This window comes from Pseudochaenichthys georgianus, chromosome 8 (assembly GCF_902827115.2).
Source record: "Pseudochaenichthys georgianus chromosome 8, fPseGeo1.2, whole genome shotgun sequence".
In the NCBI taxonomy this organism is placed as follows: Eukaryota; Metazoa; Chordata; class Actinopteri; order Perciformes; family Channichthyidae; genus Pseudochaenichthys; species Pseudochaenichthys georgianus.
The window spans coordinates 9172527-9198853 of NC_047510.2; the positions used below are offsets into that span (position 1 = coordinate 9172527).

At 40.5% G+C, this 26327-nt stretch overlaps 1 protein-coding gene across 4 annotated transcripts in view; it reads right to left on the reverse strand.

Annotated features, from left to right (window-relative positions):
- LOC117450585 (protein shisa-6) overlaps positions 1-23222 on the reverse strand; it is a 79870-nt gene extending 56648 nt beyond the window's left edge. For all 4 annotated transcript variants that reach the window (XM_071203967.1, XM_071203969.1, XM_071203968.1 and 1 more), the window contains exons 1-4: positions 22306-23222; positions 17964-18121; positions 11550-11645; positions 10962-11030 (exon numbers count right to left, since the gene is read on the reverse strand). In XM_071203967.1, coding sequence (XP_071060068.1) covers positions 10962-11030; positions 11550-11645; positions 17964-18121; positions 22306-22865 — 883 coding nt within the window. In that variant the 5' untranslated portion in view covers positions 22866-23222. The remainder of the gene's footprint in view (positions 1-10961; positions 11031-11549; positions 11646-17963; positions 18122-22305) is intronic.
- Between the last annotated feature and the right edge of the window lie 3105 nt (positions 23223-26327).

The following is a 26327-nucleotide window of genomic DNA, read 5'->3' on the forward strand; positions in this document are numbered from 1 at the left end:
TATTCAATCCTCCTGGCAGCTTTCTGTTTTTAATGCAATCATTCCTCATTGTAAAGGGAGAATACTTCCCTTATGACAAAACAACACTTCCTGGGGCCGGCCTGCCGACTGTAACAGAGCTAACTCCTTGCATACAAATACATGCTGTCCTATTTTAAATATTGGTATTTGGTTGTGGCCTCTTTGGTGACAAGCATTTCCATGTCCAGCTCTGCGCTGTCCTTGCCCTCAATTCATAATTGCTATTGACAGGTGCAGCGCAGATAACGCTAATCTGCATCCTAACAGGATTTCACATGTCATAAAGTGCTTTCTCATCGCCGCCGCATTCAATTCACAACTTTGTTACGCTGCTAATAAGGTTTCACGGAGGCCCAGCCCCCGGCCTTCAGAGGGGAGGATGTGAAGGGCAGAACGCTTATTGGCATGATAAGAGGAAAATATATCACTACAATGCAGCAGTAATAGATTTAGTTAAAGTTTGCAAAAACATTTACAGTTTGGGTTTGAAGACTACACATAGGTTACACAAGTCTATCCTAAATAACATCACTATGTCACACTCGCACTTATATGGCTACTCTCCAACAGATTGTACGTGATATGCTAAGGGGCGGGACATTTCCAACACATCTCTAAGCAGTTGACCAATCACACCAGAGCCGACCACCTAACCAATCAGAGCAGACTGGGCTCTGGTTTCAGACAGAGGGTGAAAAGAGGAGCTGCAGCACAGGTTTGTATGATAACAATATAAATATTTTTGAACATTAAAGCATGGAAACATAGAGTCACAGGAGACGCTCAAGAAAGATACAAATCCTAAACCTGAAAAGTAGCATAAACGGTCCTCTTTAATACGCTTTTGACTTGATGTGCTCTGTTGCTGCAACCTGCCAGCTAATACCATGTCCTGCCATTTGAGAATCACTTGCCCTCAGTGTTTCCATTTGCATTGCTTTGCCTGCCATGTGTTAGTTTGTTTACACTGCGTCAGAGGAATGGTAAGTTCAATGAAGAAGTACAATATACCAAAATGTAATGGAACGAAAACAAACAGAAAAATAAAAAGTAAAAACATTTTCCAGGAAAAAAACCCCATGGAAGCGTACATGGAACAAATGGCATGGCTTTTTCCATTTTAGTCAGGAATCAAATCATATTCACCACTGCTACGTGATATTTGAATTCATTGGGATATTCAAATATATTCTGAAAAGCTTGACACAAATATATACGGATACTATATGTGGTCGCCTTGATAGGAAAGTGGAAGAAGGACAATATTTATTTCCAATTTCAGATAAAGAATGTTTGGAAGAGGTAAGTGGTGCTTTAACGTGAGATACTGGTTGACGTGTCATCCGGTCAGCTATTCAGACGTGATTTCAGAGTACACATATCAATAGGCCTACATAATGCATGAGGAAAGGGTAGATATGAAGAGGTGCTAAGAATCTGTATTTGTGTGTGTGTTATAATGTTTGAATCTTAGTATTCACTCTTTGCCATGAGGCAGGATGGCTTGTGGGATTCTCAGAGCGTGAGTTTCATCTAACCGACCTCATGACGTTCATTAGCCTCCTATTTAAAGGACAGGCGAGATAAGTAGAGGAATCCATTCATATTGTGCTTTTGGCGGTCGCAGATCTGCGCGGTGCGAGAGAATGGTCGCCCTGCTGCTCTGAATAACGCTCATTGAGAAAGAAGCGGAAATTAACACTTTGGTGACCGCTGTGCTGACTCAGAATGACCTGATAAAGACCAATCAGAGTCTGGAAGCTGCCTGAAAACCGCCCGGCGACAGAATGAAGGTTTGGAGTTGTCATGGATCACCAACAGCATATATATATAATCAGTTTTTTAATCACCTTAGGCTCAAAAACAATATCACATGCTTAGCCCATAAGATACACGAGGCATGAATCATATGTCTATGACGAGAAACGAGAAGATCATTCATTTGTCAAAATAGATTTTTAAAAGAATCAGCGCAAACAAGAATTGCTTTGTATTTGTATTATTAAATGATGCTACTATTAATGATGACAACATTTTTTAAAGGTCATACACACATGGTTCACCCACTCAATTGTGCTGCGTTCAAGTAAGTCAGTTACACATTTGCCAGATATGCGGTGTTGTCTGCTAAGTACTCTGGTTTGACACCTGAGACTCCGGAACATTTACGGAAATGTCATCCCATCTATAGACCGCTTTTTAGCACTGTATCTATCAAAAAGTCACTCGCTGACCCAAAAATAACTTTAATAAAATTCAGTTTGTCATGTTTATATATGGCTCCCAAACAGCTTGGAGGTTGGATATTTTAAATTGACGAGATTATGAAAAATATGTAGATGTCTAGAATGCAGCATGAGACCTCAAAACAGCAACAAAAACGTAAAACATGTGCAGTTGGGCCTGGCCCCTCTTAAGTAATGTTGATTAAATGTGCAATATATTTCTTGATTAGATCAGTTATTATCGATATAAGATTTGCTTTAGCAGTATCGGTCAGCCCTGCATCAACATGACCTTCTTTGATAATTCTTGATTTCAATTCGACCCATGAGTAACTGAATGGATTGTGTCCCTTATTTGATTTCCCTTAAATCCACTTAAATGTAGCAAATGTATGCATTTATTCATAAGGTGTTCCAAGGGAACATGATTTGCTGTTCGTGCTGTTTCGGGCGATATTTTGGTAGTGTGCATGGGTAAAGACGCTATCTTTTGCTCAGAGACAAATATTTTTAATATATTCTTGTTTAATAAGTGGATTTCCTATGGAAATGTAATTTCACAGTTGCCCAAAAACCTTTATGCAAATACACCAATTAGTGCTTGGAATAAATATACATAATTTTTTGTGCAGTGGCACAAATAAAATAAGTGGTTCATTTAACCTTGTCGTCATCTGTTCCTTCAATCTCAGTGAAAAAGTTCTTCAATTCACTCCTGCTTGCTTTTCACTCTTTTTGAAAAGAAAAACTTCTTCTGTCGTCACATCTGAGAGAGAGTTTGGTCAAAAGGCCCGGCTTGACTAGAATTGTGTGTGTGTCTGGATGAAGAGTTCACAGCTTGGTGGTGATCTGAGGGGGTAAAGCTTTCACTGTCTGATGCCTTGACTGTTGAGTATGTTCCATCATCTCAGAATATAAAGCTATACCCATTGTTGCTCTATTCTTTGTTATTGGAGGTTGTGCTGCATGGATGTGGTCAGCTGTCAGGTAAACTGTAAGTTTAGTTAAGGCTTCACTTTTAGTTTATTATCCAGTGAAACAATTGATTTTACTATTGTAAAATACAGAATTAGTGGGTTGGCACCGATATGAAAAAAGGTGTAGGTGGTTTGATTATTTGCTTTAGTTACAGTCCAGTTCATCCCACTCTGTTTGGAGGTCGCTCCAAAGCATTCAATCAAGCATTAAAAAGCCCTAACCCCACAGGTATTAATGGACTTAAATAGCATTTGAGCCTGGGGATCCAACCTCCAACCCGAAAATTAAGTGGAGAACCCCACTGCTGAGCCAAAGTCCCCCACATCAATATAAAATACAAGGAAAATAATAACTTCAGTTTGAGACATCCAAAGAAACAGCAGAAAGCAGGGACAATTCGCTTTTTCTTTTTCAGCCTAAACACACCATTTGCTATCCTGGCTCCAAAAATAGTGAACCAGCTCCCCTTTGATATCAGGACAGCTGAAAGTCTGCATACCTTCCGTCGCATGGGTACCTTCAAGGACGACCATATTTCATAGTCTATGCTCCGCACACCGTGATATGCTGAGACTTTAGACGGGATTTTAAGCAGCAGCATGAGCGAGCACTTGATCCAGGAAAAGACTGACTCACCACCTTTCGATCTCTTTAAATCAATATAAAACATTACAGTGAGGTTGGTAAACATGAGTGTGCAGTGTGATGCTGATGTCACATTACATGATTTATTGATCTATGATTCTCAAGATCAAAGCTTCAAGTTGCCGCTGCTCGTGTTCAGAGCCACTGACAGCAGCCTTAAAGATGGAGGTACATACGGACTCGGTAATGGCGGCAAACTGGGCAAGAGATACCTACTTGGCACGCTTTTACTCCTCTCTATTTGCACTCAGCTACACAACCATGCACAGACACTCTGTAGGCCTGCAGGGATTACAGCGGGGGTGGGGGGTTGGGAGAACTGCAGCAGTGCGTCCCAATAAGACAAGGTCACCTTAAGTGGATTGGGATGACGGCTGGAAAGCAATTCCCTCGGGACAAAAAACACGGAGCAACTCATGAAAAAGTAATTAAGCAGGATGCACATCAGTGGATGCCACAGGCGGGGAAGGCAAGGAGAGAGATGAAGAAGGCCTGGAGGACGAGGGGAATGTTGGTACACAACATTTCTGGGAGATGTTCGCTAAGAGCACACCACGGGAACGCTTAACCTCGGACATTTTCCGGGAGTGCTTACTATTAAAAGGAAAGAATGATCTGTCTATTATTTTCAATGGTAAGAATAGTTTTTCTCTTCTTTGTGCATTTTTGGGTTTTACTTTTAAGAAGTAAACAAACACACCAATTGAAACAGACGTTTGGGCTATTGAAATCAAATTGACTTCACCTAAATTAACCTGAGGTGCAGATTAGTGTGAGCTTATACAAATCCATTAAAGTTAAAGTGGCAATCTCGATGATTTGAATTGAAGTTAATCTCTATTAAGTCATTATCTATCGCTGAATGAGGTAACACAATGGTGGTCGAGCATATGGCGCATTGATGAAAGTATTGTAATATTTATACATTTGCAGCATAAGTGTAGGCCAGTGGTGTCAATCCGGAAAAATGCTGTGTTAAGTCCATTCTTTTCTGATAACACAATTCTAAATTAAACTAGACGGACCTCTTAAGGATCCACCATTTAAGCTGGTTTTCTCCAAATTAAGCAAATGTATTGTTCCATCTCTGAGCCTTGTCTAATAAGACTATAAAAGGCTCCAGGGGAATGTCACCTTGACAGGGGAGATGTGCTATTTTCACTCTTTCTTGTCAATATATTGCTTTAAAAAATAATTAATATGGGTGTTTTAAGGATCTTCTACCTATACAGTAGGCAAGGGTAAGGATTTACTTCTGTTTCAACAATGAATACCTCTTGGTAAAGGTTAGGGAAACATCTTGGACGTGGGTAAAATAATACTTCTTCCTTTTTTGCCAAAGACAGAAAAGTATTTCCAACATAAATGTTGACATATTACAATAAAAATGTATTTGTGCGATAATTTTGCCCTCTGTAAAATCAACAATGCCAACAGCAGCCATAAACCATAATTCATTAATTCTTACAATTTCATTTTAAATCATTTCTAGATGATGTTGTATTCAAGCATCTCTTCTCATGCGACCTGTTCCAGTCAGTCATGCTTGTTGTATGCTGTGATTTAAATGAAAATGACTCACTATCACGGCTGTCCTTCTCTCTCAAGCCACTCGACGCTCATTTGAAGTGAGCTTGCATGAGAGACAGCTTTGAATGCACCAGTAAACCAATGTATTCAGTAATTGTAGATTATGGCTTTAACTGAATTCATGCAGAAAATAAAGAGGCATCCCTGTTCTGTTTTGTAATTCATTAATAGTCGGCTTTAAAAAGAAACAAAATAACAAAGAAACACTGTTTTACTGTTTTTTTTTTTACGAGGATTTTCTTTCAAATTCAATCATTTTGGGCTCCAAATAGTTCAAATGCAACAAGTCCTCCAACTCATCCGACCAAATAGATGTAGGTTGATTGTTCAAGCGCTTATTACGACCTATAATCACGTATTAAAGTTTTCGACCTCTCGTGCTCCTGTTGACTGCAAACGCTCCGGAGGGTCGTTTATTCACAAATAACCCTCTCTGGAAAATCCTAAATTGTAGGATAGTGTGGCCATTAAAACGCTTTATGATTAGATTTCTAGAGAGAAGTGTATATTGTACTCTTAGAATCCACGTCCAGTGGATGTGTAGGATCTATAGTTTGATAGATATTACGAAGATGATTTGAGGTCTCGCCAGGAAAACATGTATATGCGGCAGCGTCCATGTAAAGTTAGCGTCAACCCTCACGGGGTGAAAACAGTATTTCCGGTCTCGACGTTTTCATAATAAAACCGTATTCCCCTCACTGTCAAATGATTTTAATGCTATATCTGCAGTACTCATCCACTAAAAACATCAGTTTATGCTTGTTAATTACACAACATTAATTGGATTAAATTGTGTACAATACTTTTGTGTTTTTCCAATAGGTTTTTCCCTTTCGATTCTGAGAGACACATTTCTTTTGATAGGCTACAACATCGAACTACCCATAATCCTCAGCTATCGTTGAAGCTCGGTGATTGGATGTTTTAGCCGCAATGCACGTTGGGATATGGTGTTTATGCAATGTGAAATCCGAAAACATTTTTTAAAAAATGGCACTTTCCCACCGGGCAACCTTGAACATAAACTATCTCAACCACTTTTGATCGATGTACAGTTTCTCATCCAGGTTTAGGAATCTCATTCTGTTTGAGCATTCCCTGTGAGACAGCCACTTCCATCAGAACACACCCATCAAGGTTCTGCAGCAGTTAAATGGCTGCATCACTACAGACAATCCATCACTGGGAATAGACACGGACAGGCAGTGAACACACCATTCTCCCCCCACACTCACTGATATCAGACTTAAATCCTTGCCAGTGGCCTCACTCACACCCCAGCAGGTAGACTTGTGTGTGTGGCTCCACAAAAGGCTCCGAGTGCCATGTTATCTCAGGGATGCATGAATATTAATGACATTACTTGGAGCTTTTTTAAGCAGCTTGTTAGCTCTGACGTACATTCAAATGTGCACTGTTTGTACTGTTCATTTCACTACGACGCTCCCACGCAAACAATTAAATGTAACACGCACAGTTGGGCTAGGGGTTCACGCTCAGACGTGCTTTGTCTAAGGAAACAGTGGATTTTCAAGGAATTATTGCAAGTGTTTTGTTTCTGTAAGGCGTCCAACCTTTGAAATGCAAATAAGAGCCGCCACAGCAGGCTGCTACACAAAGCTTTTAATGTAAGTACATGGACTGCAATATGAAAATACCCTTTTTGCTAAATCAAGTCATGAATTCAAATATTAAATAGACAAACAGCAGTAAAAGGGGTTCCTGAACCGAATGAAAGGGCTGATTATCAAGAGTGTTGTCTGGTTTTGCCCTTTGTTTCCGGGCAGAAATAGAAGAAAAGAAAGCAAAGACTATCAGGAAAGAAGGAAGAAGGGGGCATGAGGGATGGTATGGATAAAGGATTAATAAAGGGGAAGGTAGAAGAGAGGAAGAAAAGAGGACGAGCGAATAGACACAATCAGGAAAGTATGTAAGAAGCAAAAAAGAAGGGAGGGTAAAAAGAGAGAAGGAAATAAATAATGCAAGGAAGTGGGGGGGGGGGGGACAAGCAAACAATAAAGAGGAAGAGGCTAAAAAGCAATTGGAAAAAGGAAATAAAGAGGATCAAGGGGGGAGGGAGTAAAGAAGAAGAGTAGGAAGCACATGTATATGAATAAGAGGAAGAACCAAAGCGACAAAACAAAGGAAAGAAAGAAAGGAGAGGAGGAGGCACAGAAAGGAAACAGAAAGGAGAGGAAGAAGCAAAGGAGAGGAGGAGGCGAAGACAGGGAATGAAGGAAACAAATAATGTACAGAATAAAGGAAAGGCAAGAGACAAAGCAAACAATAGAAAGATGAACTAAATGAGCGGATACGAGACAGCAAAGAAAGGAATGAAGCAAAAAAACAACTAAGACAAGCAAGAAGAAAAGGCATACGATAGAAGATGTATAAGAACAGAAATAAATAAATAAGTTATCAAGTAAGAGGGAGTAAAGGAGGAAACAAAATTAAGAAAAGTCCAAATTAAATGACGGTTCCAATATTTCATTCAAATAAAAAAGCAGTCCGAAAAATAGCACTTAACCTTCTGTCTGTCCTCTTCAATTTTGACTCGGGAGGACACAGTTGCATGGTCAATGGGAAAACAGGTTGAACACATGTTCTCAGATATTGCCTTTCAGTTAACCATTGCCCGCCTCTGAACATAAACCCAGGGAGTGCACCTGGGGGGGGGGGGGGGGGATGCCCTGTGCAGATATGTGAGCTGTCGCTGTAATCTCATCCAGGAATGAGATATGAGGCGTCTATACGGAGCTCTGGAGCCGACATGGTGAACATCTGTCAGTCTGTGTCACCTTAACAGGAGGCGTGTGCGGTGGGGGGGGGGGCAGAGACGGCCCGCCGCCAGCCAGCTGTTTGACATGTACGGCGGAGGCTGACAGGACCTCCGTTTCGAGGTGACAGCTACCACCTTCAGGCAGTTAAGGCGGGTCACCTATAGGTGCAGGGAGAGGGTCGGGGGCGGGGTTCAGTCGAGGGAGGGTCGCTGCCTCAGGCGCCCTATTTTAATATTAGTTAAGCGCTGTTTAAACACCCACAAAATGAAAAGACAACATCTAATTGTAGCGATTGCCAAGTGAAAATATATGTATTGATGAAAGAGGATGTACCTTTTCAAACTTGTTGGTCATTTTATCTTTTTACTCGTTTCCTTCCAAATGGTGCTCTTCCAGTTTTAAGAAGAATACAAAAACCACAGATGTTTCAGTCATGTCTTTTAAGTGTGCAGTAATTATGCTCACATTTTAACATGTCACCATCAGTGAACGTCAGTCGATTAATCACCAGACGGAAAGCGGGTGTTTTTAGTAAAGATAGTGTTTTCAGATATGCCTCATCAGAGCCAAAGAGGCCTTATTAGGATTTGGGGAGGGGGTTTCCTTTCCTGTTGTGTGTTATACAGGTTTTGGTGCATGTAAATGGTCTGCAGTCACTCCAGTTCACAGTCTGGCTTCCTGTCTGTCAAAGAGTTGATTTCAAAATACTGCTGCCGGTTTATAAAGCAACATATATTTCTGACCTCCTGTTAAATTATGAACCATCCAGATCTCTCAGGTCTTCAGGGACGGGTCAGCTTTCTGTCCCCAGAGTCAGAACTAAACATGGAGAAGCAGCGTTCAGTTATTATGCTCCAAATATCTGGAACAAACTCCCAGAAACCTGCAGGTCCGCTACAACTCTGACTACTTTTAAATCCAGGCTGAAGACTTTTCTTTTTGCCACTGCTTTTGATTTAATCAAATAACTATTCATATCTTAAATGGCACTGTAACTTTTATTCATGTTTTATTATCTTTGCTTTTAAATGAGTGTTTCAAAATGCCATTGTATAATACGTTTCTGCTGCACTATTTCTTAATGCTCTTAATGTATTTTTGTAAAGCACTTTGAATTGCCTTTTGTCGAAATGTGCTATATAAATAAACTAGCCTTGTCTTGCAAATGCTAAAATCCAAAAGTTCCATCCAGAGTGAGTTTCTCTCCCTCCCCCCCTGCCTGAAACACTTCCATTTGACTCCTTTGTTTACTTCCGTAACTTAGACAATCACGCTTATATTGGCTAGCGCTACAACACATTGTACGTGGGGACATCTCTAAGCGGTTGACCAATCACAACCAGCTAACCAATCAGAGGGTGAGAAGAGGTGCTGCAGCACACATTATTTAACTGGTAATAGACTTTCCGAAACATTTGGAAATACTAGCAAGCATGCTGTTGCATGTATGTATCTTATATATTGCATTTTCACCTAAATATAACCAAGGTTTTAACCAAGAAGTGTTTTCAACTCAATGGAGACAACACCTCTTTGCTGTTGTGAGGTGAACATATATACTGCATTTATGCTTTAGGAGGTTAAAGCATTGCAACAAAGTTGACAAATACTAAATGTAACGTAGCGGTCTGGGAACTGTTTGGTCAGTTAAAGTCACGTATGTTAACTACAAGTTATATGCTGAAGAGATTGTTTATAGTTAAAGCAAAATGGATCAAATGTGTGCACGCCTTTTTTTTACGACATCAAGTATTTTATGGCAAACCCCTTTCCCTGCAAAACTTCCACTTACAATGATTGTTGCCATAGATCCTGATACTGTAAAATAAAGCTGTCATCAGTTTAATAAAATCCACTTCTTCCAACAACCCTTTTGGGGCGAAGCGTTCTCTGGATATTTATGTCACTGACAGCAGCAACTGTAACTTGCGGGCAACAAACTGTCATAACAGTATAGAACTCGGAAAAGCTACACAAACCTGACGGGAACAAATACAATTCAAAAACAATAAAGAGTCCTGAGGGAAGTTTGATTAATTAAAAATATTAATTAATTTTTAGAAAAACATGTCCTAATAATTTCAGTTTTTGACAAAATGAATTGCTCTTTTGTCAACCATTTAACTGATAAGTGTAAATATTGTGAAACATGACCTCAAATGTATGTAAAAGAATATGTTCAGCCCTATAAAAACCTCAATATCTAAAACTCATAATGTGATTTACGATTTCTGCTACACTACCATAAACTAATACATATCTCAAACACAGCAGAATCTTTCAAGTTGAGCGTTTAAATCAGACTTTCACTTACCTTGCACACACGTCAGAACTGTGAAACTGTTTATGACCCGTCCATAAAAGCCATAAATAATCAATATGACTGCCATTGTTTTCATTGAAACCTGCTGTCAGACTCCACCGGTAAAAATATGTTTTGCTCATAAAACCACCAACAGAAAAGAAAGTCATATTACAACTCTCACAGTCTGAACCCAATGACTGCGCTGGGATAATCGGTCAAGGACACTCGACTGTGTGTGTGTGTGTGTGTGTGTGTGTGTGTGTGTGTGTGTGTGTGTGTGTGTGTGTGTGTGTGTGTGTGTGTGTGTGTGTGTGTGTGTGTGTGTGTGTGTGTGGGTGTGTGTGACATTTTCTTATCAGGTGAGAGCAGAAAGCAGGTTGCGAGTCTTTTTGTTGGTCAGACAGTGGATCTTACCGTAGGAGAGGGGGATGTCCAGATCGCCCTGCCAGGACATCTGCCCCGATTCGTCTATGGAGTGCTGCGCTGTAAAAACACAACAACAGGCCTCTTGTTTACAGCTCGTTCTCACCCCAACGCCGCTTCGGATTCATTAAAAGTCCAAAGGAAGACAAGAGCGGAGAGCACTACTACCGTGCCATGCTGCGTTCACACTGGCGGAAGTGTTACTTTGCCATTGGAAGTGTGGATTTAATCACAGATAATAAATGTGTGCGTGTGGACTTTGCAAGATGTCACTTCAAGCCATTATGTATTGTTATGTGCAACTTCCACTGAGCTGAAACAAAAGTCACAGTCACGTTATTGTTTTTTTACTACATCCATTTGGCAGAGGGAGAACGACAGCATGACACAGTGGCTTTGAGAGTTAAATGATTGTTATTCTGAACTTGCTTTTCAGGACACTGTGAAGTGAGGAGGATGAGGTTGAGGATGGGCTTGGAATTGTAATGTATCTTTATACGATAGGGACCATGCAGTGTGATATAGTTCCAATACAGAGCATGAACCTGATGAGCTGCACAGAGAGTTTATAGCTATTACCTTTCAAGTGGCCACGTCCCAGTGTCACAAACCCAGAGGAGATGAAGTTGTGCATGTCTTGGCCTCCGCTGCGTAGATTTTCTTTTCCATAGTGTCCTGGTGAGACGGAGCAAAAGCGGAAAATGAATATTTCAGCAAGATGGCATAGGGTATACAGTATGTGGCGAGGACAGAGAAAACCATCCGTGTCCTTGGGATATGACTGGTGTTTGAGACTTGGTATAATATTGGATAGTTAGTAAACCATATCTGGCAAGCAGATGGCTAACATTCAAGCCAGTAACGGCCCGTCCACACAGCGGCGTTGGAAGCTTCTTCCCATTCACTTTGAATGGGGTGACGTCACTTTTCGCCGAACTGCATTGTGGGAAGCAGAGCGGAGCTTTCCTGGAGTTTCAGGCTGCAAAAGTTGAGCAATGTTCAACTTTTGAAGCTTCTGAAGCTTTCGGTGGAAGCGTCAGCCAATCAAATCATATGCCAGTACAAGCTCTAGCCAATCAAACCGCTGCTTGTGTGTCTGAGGCGGGAGATTCATGTGATTGGTTGTTGGTCGAGTTTCAGACACGCCCGCCGGCAAGCTTTTTCCAAAGCCGCTGTGTGGACGGGCCGTAAGATGAAGAGTGCTGCGTGTTGAAGCTAAAACAGTGGTACAAGAACTTCCATGTCAGCCAATTGTCATTGGGCCGAAAAATACTTTTTAACATTGACTTACATTGGGAAACAGATGCTTATAAATCAGTGGATACATGTTTTTAGGTGAATTAACCACTTAAGACAATTGCCAGAAGATCAAGAGATGACCCGGGTATTTTAGTTCTCGAGAGTCAGGCTTCCATTTTGGCTTCACGCGCCACTGACTAACTCTCCTTGGAAGGAATGGGGACCGGTCTCTGACGCTGTATCCAGTTCTCTTTCTATACATTCATATGTAAGGGTTAGGATTAACCCTGTTAGAGGCAAACTGAGGTCATTAAAACCGATGGCCAAAATATGAAGGCTACAGTATTTGATTGAAAAAAGTCCTGGAGAGCCCTAAGTTTCTTTGTATCATTAAAGATATTTTCTAACAGAAAAGTGGTCACACAGAATTTGTAAAAAACACCACGCAACGCATTGTTAAACTCAATGTAAAGATGGATTCACTTCAGCAACACGAGCAATGATGATCGTTTCGGCACAAGGAATTCACAAAGAAATGTCACCAATTGATAATCTTGAATGACTGGGCCTCAGCACCGACAAGAATCTGCACTCCATTCTCTGGTCATATCTTCCATGATATAAAGGAGTAGCCATCGACGAGGAGAATACTAAACAGGGCTGGAATGGCACCAGGGCGACTCTCCTGTGGGATCTTCTTGTCAATATTTATCACTTAAGGATGCAAGAGATGCAATCTGCAGGTTTTAGGGTTTTCATTACGCAATTTCTCAAACACTCCTCTCCTCACAGAAAGCAAAGTATTAAACATAATTGAAAAATAAAATAGCAGCGCTTTTGTCTCCTCAAAGGCAAGATAATTGTGGTTGGATACACTTTGTTTTAGAAAGGATTAAACCCAAAGTCTTTCAGGATGCCGCTACACCATTTTGAATTCCCCCTGTGTTAAAAGACCACTCCGTAATGCAATTTGTCCCACATCACTGCTCACTCCACTCTGAACCAGTGCGGTAATTGAGAGTGTGGTCTGAACACAAAGCAGGGAGACAAGGTGCCTGCTAGCACCCCTAAAACGTTCAATTGTCCTGTCAATCACGGACAAGTGTTACGAAGAAATGAAGGAATGTAGTGTCGGTGATAACAGCAACAAAGAAAGGTTGCTCTTTCAAACCTCTCCTCTCTTTCTCTCCGTTTCCCCCTCTCTACATTAACTAGTGAACAGTGAAATGCCTCTTTCTCAAAGGAACCACTTCAAAGTCAATAACATCACTCAGACCTGTGGGCCTTGGGAAGCCGATATTGAACAGCATTTCAAATTATTCTAATGAGAAGAAACACCTGGGACCATTAGAGATGGTCTTCATCACATCCCAGTTTGGCACTCAGGCCTGAGCCCCACAGCTCATTTGTTCCTTTTCATCAAACCCAAGGGATGACTACGCACTCAACTCGGTTAATGCGGGACCTTCGAAAGAAACATGAGAAGACCGGTACAGGGCAGTATATAAGCCGCGTTCACACTGCGGTACTTTTCCCACAAAGGTTCATGCGAACTTAGTTCATGATCGCGTTCACACCAAAAAGTGCCGGTACTAAAAGTAGTTCATGCGAACCTTTTTACCCCCTCGAAAGTCCCTGCTAGAGAGCAGGGACTTTCGAGCGGCTCTTTTTTGAGAAAAGAGCTATATACCTGATTGGCTGGGCGAATTGCAAACCACGCCCCGTAAAACTCCCAAAAAGTTTTGTGAAGCCGTCATTTTATTATCCTCGCATTAGCATTATTAGCATTAGCATTAGCCCAGCGCAGAAACGCAGAGAGACTAACTTATGGCAACACAAAATAAAACATGGGAGCGGTGGAGATGAGGAGGTGTCGGCATTCTGGCGATTTACTCGGAAGGCTTCAGTAGAAGCTGCTGGGACTCCCAGCAGCTTCTACTGAAGCCAGTCCCCAACTCCGGGGACTAGCTGCAGACACTGATTGTGATATAAATGGATCCTACACCGCCGTACATAAACCTATTGCCCCCTTATTATCTCTGCAAATGTTCCTCCAAATCGCATTATCCACACTTCAAAATGAAAGAATATCCCACATTTTCTTATAGTGCATAATCACGCTATTAAAGTTTTTCATCACACATTAGGAGGGCGAAGGGAGATAAAACGCAAATCTCTGGATAAAAGTTAAATTTATGAAGTAATATTCTAATTGGCCTTTAGGGAAAGTAAACAGTTAAGAGATACATCTGCTCAAAGGTCATGCAGGGAAGGAGTTTATGTGAACGTGTTTGTGTATTAAACATAAAAAGGTTTATCTTTATTGTTTTGTTATGTGTTATATTTCTGTGCATGTAAATAGCATACAAAATCTAAAATCCCATAATTCCATTGAAGAGGGAGTTTCTCTCCCCCCTAGAGACTCCTTTTTTGCAGTTGTGTGAACCTCTATGTTGCAGGTTTATAATCAATTTATTGACTTGTTATTTTAAATAATTTGTTTTTAGGGTGACTCGAGAACTGTGCAGGGACTACAGTTACAAAATAGCATTTTGGCTAAATCTGGAGCACTTCAGTTTTCAGTAATACAAAGGATACTAACTATATAGGACACCATCAATTAAGTGAGCTTGTGACAGAACCAACATATTTTATTTTGCTTTATTCTGCTATGTTAAAAAATCTATTCAAATCTATCATGTTTCTTCTATTACAGTAAATGGGATCTGTTGGTGTGACCCAAGAGGTGTTTTCAAACCAAGGAATCAATGTAGCCGCCGGCTCCCCTCATGAAGGCCACCCAGCGAGGTGAACTGCACCTTTCACAAAAGGGTTTAAACATGACATATTGATTGGGAACACATTTATTAAATATATATTTAATCCCTTTATTACCAAACCTTTCTATTTAATGAAAACCTTGAGGGCAAAGAAAATACTGACGGTAAATTCACCTCGAGCCTTAAATTACAAAGTGCCACACTTTTGTTGTTGTTGTTGTGGCCAGCTGTGCTTCATTTATGTTGCTGAAAACAAAAAAACGAAAATATTGGTACTGCATAATAAAGTAGAAGCTGTTTAACAGAAACGTCTACATTGTGCTATTCATCTATTTTGCTTTTTAAATGTACTTACTTTGAAAAAAGAGACATCCTCTGCATATTGTAACTCCCTGCTCTGACAATGGCTAAGGGCTGGGGGTTAGTCTTCTGCTTCGACTAGAAGACATGTTGTCATCATTCTTCACTTACCACCAGTTGAAGAAAGTACACTCACTCAAGTACTGTACTTAAGTACACATTTAAGGTACTTATACTTTACCAGAGTATTTTCATTTAAGAATACTTTATGCAAAATAACTATAATTATTTAGTAGTATCTTTATTAATCCAGATTTTAACACACAATACTAAGGGTAAAGGGAAAATATGATTATTTGATATGGATTAACCATCCACCATTTTATATCAGACATTAACACCACGAGTGGGTTAACAGAAAATGAATTGGAGTAATTGTTGGTTGAAAAGTTTCCAGCTTCTTAAATGTGAAGATTTGCTGCTTTTTTTTTTCAAATATTTAAATATTATTTTAGTTTTGTCTGCAATGAGTACTTTTACTCCTAAGTACATTATCCTAATCATACTTAATACTTAAGTACCATTCTCGATGCAGTAATTCGCTGGAAATTGAGTATGTTTACAATGTAGTATTAGTACTTTTACTCAAGTAACGCATCTGCATCTTTCTGAACTTGTGCCACTACTGCTCACCCATAACCTTAACCTTACCTTGATTCCAACCTTAGTTTTAAAATAGAGTTTAAACTGAATGGGCATTCAAAGTGAAAGATGGACAAAATGTAAGAACATTTTAGTAGCAACACTGACATCTACTAAGAGAAGCCAAAACAATGGTTATTTAATACCCATACATTGTCTTTTGAATGCTTTAACCATTTCCCCACTGAAAGAAACTGTCATCTCCATTATTAAATGAACATCACAGTCAGGAATTGGTCACAACATCTGACTCACGTCCTCCCTGTAGTGCCTCCATCCCTTCCTTTCTGAAGGGTTCTCTGTTCAAAAGCGTTCACCCCTGCAATGTGACATCCTACTGTGCATGCAGCAAACAATAGCACGCTGACATGACAAAGATTGGACAATTAAGACATCTTTTCTGTGGGCGCTATATCCAAAACAATGATGTGTGGCTTTGTGAATCACACAGGGTGACGGTGTTTGCTTATTCTCTACACTGAAGTTACAAATGTGACTACACAGAAATGAGAACCAGGCAAAAGCGCTGTTTACACAAATCTAAAAGGCCATGCACTTTGAATAAAATAGCCTGTTCCTTTCCTGAAACCCCATATGCTCTCAGAGATGTAATAATAAAAGTCTAGGCGACACATTACAGCTCATTACAATGTATTTTCTAGATGCTTATGTGGATGATTTGGAGGGGGTGTGATTGCAAACTGGTAACATGCTATTTGGTATTGGCTATTTACATTTGGTTGCTGAACATTTCCGTATGATGTTTCTTCAAATGCCTTTCCATTAAATTGGCTGCCAGTCACTTTGGGCAGTAAGCTGACATCGTCCTTCTTTTATGTGTTGGGGGGGAGCGATGCGCTGTGGGTCTTCATTGACACCCACAAAGCCTCCCACCACAACCCGAGTTTCTGGTAACTTGATCTAGTATTATAGCATATGCTCTCAAAATAGAGTCATTTCGATGTTATACCTCGAGGACCAAGCAGTCTCAAAGACGGGCCTTTAACAACAAGTAATACAACATGTTATGAGGTCCCCATCACTTTAGTTCATCATTTGCATTATGGTCCAGGCTTACAAAAACTAATGTGCAATAAAAACAATACATTACCACCAGGAGGAGCAACGGAGCACAGCTTTCACGGCCCATACAGCGTGCACTAAAAAACGCATCGCTTAAATTGCCTACATTCACCATCAATAACGGTTGGATATAAGAGGTTTTAAAGAAACTTCCCAACATCTCAAAATAATTCCTCCCATTTCTCATTTGACATTTTGAACCTGGGCAATGTTAAAAAAACAGATCGTTGACCAAGAATGAGGTGATCTACTTGATTGGGCAGCTTGATTACAAATGTTTTAAAAGTCACTCGGCTGCAGAAAAGTGAGGAAATTGTCTCACATCCTGCAGTTCAGTACAGTCTGTAGCTCTCCACTGACACATTCCCTCCATGGTGGTGGTGGTGGAGAGGAGGGTGGAGGCAGGCCGGGTGACACAAGAGTGAAACACAACACTGTTGAATCTGGGACACCATACTAGGGCACTTAGCAAACGACTTGATGCCTAGAGAAGAGATCTGGAGCCCGACCGGATAACATAAGAGGAACATCGTCGCAGGACAGAATTAGCATTGCACAAAAGCTTGCGTCTCCCGCAGAAAATTACATCTCAATTTTGAGCCAGTGCTGAGTAGGCTTATAGGAGATGAGAATGTAGCCATAGCCTTGCCTTTAATTATCCTAGTACTTCCTTATGGGTTTCCTTTTAAAAAAAGATTGAGAGGAAAAGCTTAAGATTCACAGCCCGTCCAGCTACATCCATGGATGTCAATCAAAGCGAAGGGGGGCTTTATTATCGCACAAAATAAAGTTGGATTCCTTTTTTTATGGGAATGCAGTAAAAGCCACATACAAGACAGGTCACTTGGCCTTTAAAACATCTGTATAAGACCTGAGCAGTGTCACCTACCGTGGTTCGGTGCCTTGGCGTGAACAGGTGTGTAGTGATTCTTCGAGGTTCTGACCGGCGTCTCGTCTTTAGGTGAGCCGTCCATCGCTGCAATGTTCTCGTGTTCATACTGAGATATTGGAACTGGTCCTTGTTGCCTCAGAATGTCTGCCAGGGCTCTGGAAAGCAATCAAACAAATATAAAATGTTTAATTATAATTTAAAAAAAATCTTTGTACACTGGAATGTTTCCCTTTCCCATTTACCTTACACTTTTTTCATCATGTTCCCCTAAAGGTCTTCCTAATTTATTTAGCTACGGATCCAATTTGAATCATAGAGGAATGAAGAAAGGCTTAGAGAACATCTTAATTATAACCAGAGTCACAAGAGAGTTAAATGTTCAATAGTGCGGTACACACGGTACAGGAGAGTCCCATTATGTGAGCCGGACTCGCGCTCAGGGCACATGTATTGGGAGTCAAGTCAGTGTCTCTTCTTTGGGGCCAGCAAATACAGCAAAAGCAATATTTTACCAATCCCAATTACAACTTTTGAAGGCACAGAGTCAGCCTGTGTGATAGAGTTTCTGAGTTTTCTTAAAGGAAATGAAAGGAGAATGTAACTGTGTCAAAGTCAACCTAAAGCAACCACACATTCTAGTTTTCCTTAACTCTGTGACTTTGAGAGATATGCAGTACATAAATAGCATTTTCCTTCCAGGATGAGCTCACTTTAGCCGTTTCTTTTCCGCAGACAGGGGCGACCTGATTTAGCATCGTCCCAGTTGGCTGCTCCGTCGTGTGCAGCAAGAGCTACAGTTGTTTGCAGAAACCGGACCACCTCATTTGGCCGAGTAATGAAACCAAATAAGTACAAACAACTTTATAATCCTGATCACTACTGTATTTTTGGGGTCAACACTAATACACATAATACAGCATAATGGCCAATTCAATTGTTTCAAAAGCGCCCAATGTGGATTAATTAGCCGCTGAAAATAGTCCCCAAACAAATTCACTCTCTCATCCTATTTGATTAACATCCGCTTACATGACGGTGCCAAGCAATTCGAAATGAATGAATGAATTCTATGTTGATGAAACGTTTGCTCGGGTTTATTCCTCATGTCTGAGTTGGGACCATGGCTTGGTACTGTGGGTTGGTACTGTGGCTTGGTACTGTGGGTTGGTACTGTGGCTTGGTACTGTGGGTTGGTACTGTGGCTTGGTACTGTGGGTTGGTACTGTGGCTTGGTACTGTGGGTTGGGAAATCACAGACAGAAATGGACTCAGACGTTGTTGGTTTTGTTCCTTTTTTGGGATTTATTGACCAAAACAATGTACTTCCAACCTTTTAAGATAAGGCCAACCTATTCTTCAATCTAATGAAAAGATGAGAAAAATAAAACCTATCTTTACTTTGTGGAAAGATTATTTAATGAAATGGGAGACATCGATGCTCTAACATCTATCCTTTGGTGATACCGGTGTACTACCAATGTAAGCTTACATCAGCGGGTATTAAAGCATAATGTACTAATACAATCTTTGGGCTTTGTTGCGCTTATGCAATGAACTTTCAGTCATTTTCGTCTTGCCTTTTATCTCAGTTTTTCAGTCCTGCGATCAGAGAACAAAGCATTATTCACACCACCTAGCATATACATTGCATATGTGGAGAGTGATCAATAGAGCTTGTTCAAACCACTGGTTTTAGCTCTCACTCTGCATTTCTTGTTCTCGTTGAAGGTCACAGACCGAAATCGCAAAGGTCTGCCAACAGCTCAGTATTCTGCTCACAGTCCTCACTCAGACGCAGAGGTAAGAGTCTAAATTACAATGGCGAAGCAACCACTTTTAGGAGCAGACCCTTGCCAAGTAGAAAGCAAATCCCATGTTCCACTACTTCTTCTTGGTCACGGCTGTCAGCATGAATGTCTCTTCCAGCAGAAATCATTACGACAGCTCTATGTGCCAAACGGTAGGCGATATAAACATAATCATAAAAAGGAAAAATAATAAACACTATTGAACACTCAGCAAGATGCCTTCTCATTTAAACAACCTCTCTCCAAACCCTTATGGCTTCTTCTCGTCGTGAAGCGGGATCATAAGCAGATCCGCTTGAAAGTATGCCCTGCAAGGATTGTAGCTCAGTAAGAAGTCATAAACTTCACCATCTCTTCAGAGCAGAATTGGAAAAAGCTCTGCATCATGAGCTTTGTCGTTCTGTTTTATTGTTTCAAATGAAATACTGTATTATAAAGTCTCGTGCTTCCATAAGGATATTAAAAGTTGACCGTGCCAACTTCTGAAAAGACACTCGGAGCGATCACTGGAGCTTGAATTTATGTGTGATTTACTAAAGGAGCTCCTTTGTGTTAGGTTAGAATTTGGACAGCTTTCCTTTCTTATCATCAGGACCGTGTGATTTTGTTTCTCAGAAAGCTGAGTAATCCTTCTAGACATTTTTTCAAAGCAGCAGGTGTCAAAATAATGACCGCGGTATTATGCTCAATTATCTTTATATCCTTAAATCTACGCAAGACGTCCTCCTCTGGCCAAGAATACCGTCTGGCTAATGGCAGGTGACTCAAGTGACTCTTTGATAAGGGCAATGACTAAGTGACTGTGATTTTGTCCTTTACCAGCGGGTGGCAAATTGGAGTCAGACATAATCAAAATCTAAAACCCATTTATATCTTTTAAATATTTCCAATGTCTGCTTTGGTGTGGGTGGATCGTATCCCAGCGTGCATCACACACAAGACAGCCTGGGCAGTTAAGGTCCAGTGTTGTACAGCATAGAGAAGCAGTGCATGTCTTTAAACTGCACGAAGACACCAAAGGCAACAGGATGAAAACATGTGAGCCACCCTGAAAATGTATAAGCCCACACAAATAATGGTATAAACCAAACACAAACCATGCCATAGGCTTTTCTACACATACACACAACTCAATGCCAGAAAAGGTACTGGCATTTGTTGTAAAAGATACAAGAAAGCTGGCCATCTTTGAATTACTTTGGTCGACCTAATACATTTCGGCTATTGTAAAAGATACATTAAAAGCATAACATACTCATATTTGGGAACCAGCAAATGGTTTTAGTGGAAACAATTACAAGTATTTGATATAGCTCAATGACAATATTCATCCACCTTTAAAGCCTCAAAAATATTTTATTTTTTTGCGCTTTTTTCTCTGGTTTGAAGTGGGCGTGGCTAAAATGGGAAAGTTATGCACACCGATCAGATTCTGCACCATTTAGATCAAAAAATGTACAGTTAGGCGGTTGCTTGCTTATTGTACAGTAAGCCTTCTGTCAATCAAACCAAGCCCACACAGTTTTTAAGAAATTACTTTGGATTTCATACCAAGTTTTACAATAACTGTCTGCATGCAGCAATAACTCATGACATCTCCTGGCATCATTTGTAGTGTCATGAAATCCTTTATTCTTCCATGAAGCTTATCAACAGCTTCGAAGAGCAGTGATTTGATGTTTCTTTGGCAAGCAATGAAGTTGCAGCATAAATCTATAGAGAAACAATCCAATCTTAACTCACAAGGCTCTCCCGGGTGTTTTGTTTCAGGACACAAGTGCAGATAACGCATATAATTGCCAACATTAAACAACCATTTTGTGTTCTGATGGTGGTGGAGATATGTTGCCTGGAGTCTGCTCTCTACATCATTATGTAGCAATATGTTCAGCTGGTGCCTGAAATGGCCACAAGATGGGTTTTTATGTTGCTTTAACGCTTATCAAGCAATTCACTGACCACTACTGGTGCCTTGAGGATTTAGATATATAGACAGAAGAGACCACTCCCATCAGGATGAATGTGCTCACTCATATGGCTTTCAGTGGCATTTACTCTATCCCTCTAGGGTTGAACGGACACAGAATAGCCCCCGCTCTCCCTCCTGGGATTGACACAGAGTGGGTTGTGTATCATGGAAAGATATCTTGACATTTTTGATGGGTAGGCTCTGGGGAGCAGAGTAATGGTATGTGTTAAAGGTCATGAGCTTCAATGAACCCATGATATTGAGGCTGTAAGTTATTTAGGCTGCAGTTGAGGATGAATCTCTACTTTATGGCTATTGTTTTTACACTCAGAGAAAAATGGGATCAACTCACTGGTCAAATGAGTGCTGAACAGTATATATATATATATATATAAATACACTATTGTGTGACAGTATTTTTCTCAGATAATAGCATTTTGTTTTATTGTAAAAATAATTACAAGTAGGTTACCTTTATGTCGTGACATCATGCTCTGTATAGACATTCTATAAGGTTTTTTTCAGCTTTTTCCAAAAATCAATAAATATTGCAAATTATTACCTGTGCACGTTCATTTCCTGAGGGGGCTTGGTGGCTTTATCATAGGCAACTTTAGCAGTTATCCCAATCGCAATGATGAGCGCTACGACCCCGCAGGTGATGTACACCGTGGTGTTGGTCTGGTCTAGCTCCGGGTCGTAGGTATCACCTGTTGGCGCCGGGGAGGGGGGCTGGGTTTTGATCCAGTCCGGGGTGTTGATGTTGGTGCAGATTTTCTGCTCCAGCCGCTTCCCCCGGTCCGCGCAGCAGAAGCGTAAGAAGCAGCTGCCGCAACAGAAGCGGTGGTCGGTGTTGTTGCAGCTGAACTCTTTGTCTAACTGCCCGCTCACGTCGTAGTAGCCCAGGCAGGTGTCGTGCTGCACCGTGGGAGCCTGGACCTGGGTGATCTTCCCCGGGACGGCCGCGGCCAGCGGGACCGCGGTGGTGCTGCCGTTCAGGTCCTTCACCTTTGGCTTCCTATTTGTCGGGGTTTTGCTTCTTTTGTTGTTGGTGGCGGTGCACAGGACATTCAGCGGGTCTAAGTAAATCAAAAGAAGCAGAAGGTGTTTTATCCCCATCATTTGAGGACTCGCTGGTGTCTGTTCTTTGGCCTCCACGCACTTCTGTCTGCTCTCAGTATCACTCTTCCACTTCTTACCGCGTGGAGCTTCCTGCGGGCTTCTTCATCGCAGGTACTCCTGTATGTGCCAAGCTGTCACTGACGCTTTTATATGCTTTGATGTGGTATAATTTGCGCTCTTTAGACACACAAAGCATCTTCTGACTTTGTCATCCAGTGTAAATCTGTTTTCTTAAATAAAAGTTCGCTATTGCCAAATGTTCTCTTCAAATAGGGGCTGCAGAGACGCGATGAAGACGCAATGTCCTCTGAGAAATCTTCACCATGAGCTGTTGAGCTTGAGTATCGAGGGTCGTAGTTACCCTGTGGAGAAGAAAAGCATGTACAGAGGGATTTAGTTGATCAAATAGGACTATATGATAGGTAAAGTATCCATGAGGAACTTTTTTAGCAAGCTGGCATTATAAAAAAATACGAATTTGGATCCGTAATTGCCACAAACTGGACTCATTGTAGAGCTAAGCACACTCAGCACCTCGGAGAGCGTCCGAGTTTCCATGTGGCTTTTTGGATGCGCTTCAGCGTCAACAAGTAAATAATTTTCAAGTTTATTTAGACTTTAAACATAAAACAGGTTGTTTAAGTAAGTGATAGACACAGTCAGGGTTCCTGGTTATTTTACGCATCAACTTTCTTTTATCCGACTTCCAGTGTGGAAACGGAGCATTAACTTCTATTTAATTTCTTAAAAGATAACACATTAAATACTCAAATAAAAAAGAGAGAATATGAAGACGACTTACTCTCTCTCTCTCTCTCTCTCTCTCTCTCTATCTCTCTCTCTCTCTCTCTCTCTCTCTCTCTCTCTCTCTCTCTCTCTCTCTCTCTCTCTCTCTCTCTCTCTCTCTCTCTCTCTCTCTCTCTCTCTCTCTCTCTCTCTCCCATCGTCGCCCTCTACCCTCCACGCACGTCACAGATTCAGATACCTCAGTTAATTATCAATCGGCATCTCTCCCCCCACCATGCTTTGGTCTTGTGCTGCTTCCCTCGATAACTCGCGGTAAAAAGCAGAAAGATAACAGTGTAATAGAAGTTGTCTGTAAGAGGCGAGGCGCTGCTGTTGGTCTACATTCACGCATCAGTGCGCACACAAGCTGCATCCACTCACAAGTCACCAATCACGTTCTCGGTGCGTGTGTGTATGTGTGGGCAAATGTTTAAATTGGTTGACTTTTAGAACTATAAATCAAATGCCATGCAGTGCAGAGGGAGCGCTGCAAGGGATGTGGTTGCTTAAAATGTAATGGTGCACATTTTGTTTTTCTTTGTGACATTCAAAGAAAACAGTTACTACTGTATATGAAGAGCAATAGTGGAGAAGTGCTGATATGAGTGCTGATCTTTTTTTCATGGTTTTGGAAATCAGTCACATATTTAAGGATCCAATCAAAATAAAGTTATTCTGAAAAGTCTGATTTAAAGGTCAGAGTAATTTATTTTGCAATTAAAGGTTGTTCCCATAATCTCTTGATTCTCTGTTTTTGGTCTAAGATGTATAACCTTGAGTTTGAAATTGTACTTTATTATATTATTATTATTATTATTATTATTTAAAAGTGGGGTATGTAATTTCGGAGAACGCGCACATGACCAATGAGGGCACGAGATAAGTTTGTGCACAGATGGAAGGCTGACAGGCAGGTAGGCCATCCAGTTACTTTAGCCGGGCCGGCTCAAATGATTGGTCGGCTTCCACAGATGACATTTTTTATGGATTTGCTGTCAAAGCACTTAAGATATTCATTGCTATCGGGATGTTAAGAGCATTCCATGGAATATAACACAAAGTGTTTCTGAAATAAATTACCCCACCTTTAAGTAACTTTATGATGTTCTAGTCTCAGAACATTTTGTATAAAATGTACAACCTTTTTACAGGATTTGTTTTCATCCTGCGAGTTCTTTCTAAGATTTTCACCATATCTAGAACTCTAAACTTTAATCTTAAACGTCACTTGAGTCTCCAAAGTTATTCACAAATCGTGGGTTTAATTGAAGAACTCAGGTTATCTGTACAAAATAAATGTACATTGAACACGTCCTCTTGTTTAATCCGACCTCAACATTCAAATCATTTGTATGTTTGTTCCTTAATTTGAAGCTCACAAGGGCATTTAAAAGGAGAACCTTTGGATTGAAAGAGAGGTATAGTTATTTTTCATATTGAAAGAGGTTTAATAGTATTCACAAATGAGTTTGAACCCGGTAAATCTGGTTGTACCAGATGGTGTAAATGAGAACATTAAAAATACCAGGCAGGTAATTTGACAATGAAAAAGGAAACCATGTCAAATTGACTTTCAAATACTTTGCTGTCATTGCTTCAGCTCCCCTGTCCTCATTCACTCAGTTATTACCCGACGTGTCAAAGCTCATCCATCTGGTTTGCAGACTCAAACCACTGCCCAGATGTATTTGTCTTAGCCGGCCTGAGTGCTGTTTGACCAAGGTCTGCTGTTATTTCTTTTTATGGCGCGGAGGTTTGATGTAGCTCCCTTGGCACAATGTAATTATATGTATTGTTGTCTGCAACACCGACCTTATCGAAGTTACTGATAGTATGAAAAGCCTATTTATGTAATATAACTTAACTTTTCCTTAGTGGAAACAGAAAAAAGTAGCCTCTAGAACTAGCTCAAGACATAACCCAACATTGCAACAGTGAAATCTGATGGCAGCGGCAGAGCTTGCTTTGGAGGCAGGTTGCATGTGATTGTCTTAAAGATAAGGAGTTCTCTCAGTACTTCACACCCGAACATATTCTGCAGAATATATGTTCCCCTTCAGTAGCTTTACAGTTTTTAAAACCATCTTTTCCCCAATTCCAGACTGTCTCAAAGTTTCATATATACATATATATATTCAGTTTTATCTTGTTTCTCCTCCTTGTTCAAGCCTCATGATGTCTTCACAGAGGGAAATATTAAAACCCAATACTTCATGTTTTATATGACTACACCATTCCCAAAGACATATTTTACCTTGTGGGTTATTTCAGGAAAAGACACTTATTATAATTTAGATATCTTCTTTTTTTAAAAAGCTTTAGTACTATCACTAAATCGCAAGGCTGTACCACATGAGTTCAAAATGTCCGAAAGCATGTTGACTGGTAGATAGTTATACTATGTTTGACGAGCACAAATACAACCAACAAAGAAAGCTCACCCAGATGAGATGATGAGGGGATGTGTCATCCAAAGGGAATTAGGTATAAAAGGAACACCTATAATTGGACACTTTAGCACTTACCCTGAGACTGCGATGACAATGCCAACGACAATGAAGTTGACAACTGCAATCTTGCCAATAGCTATGACGACAACTATCAATCATACATAAAAGATGAATACATTAGTGAAACATTATACTCAATAACTATGAATCTTTTATTGTTAGTCAT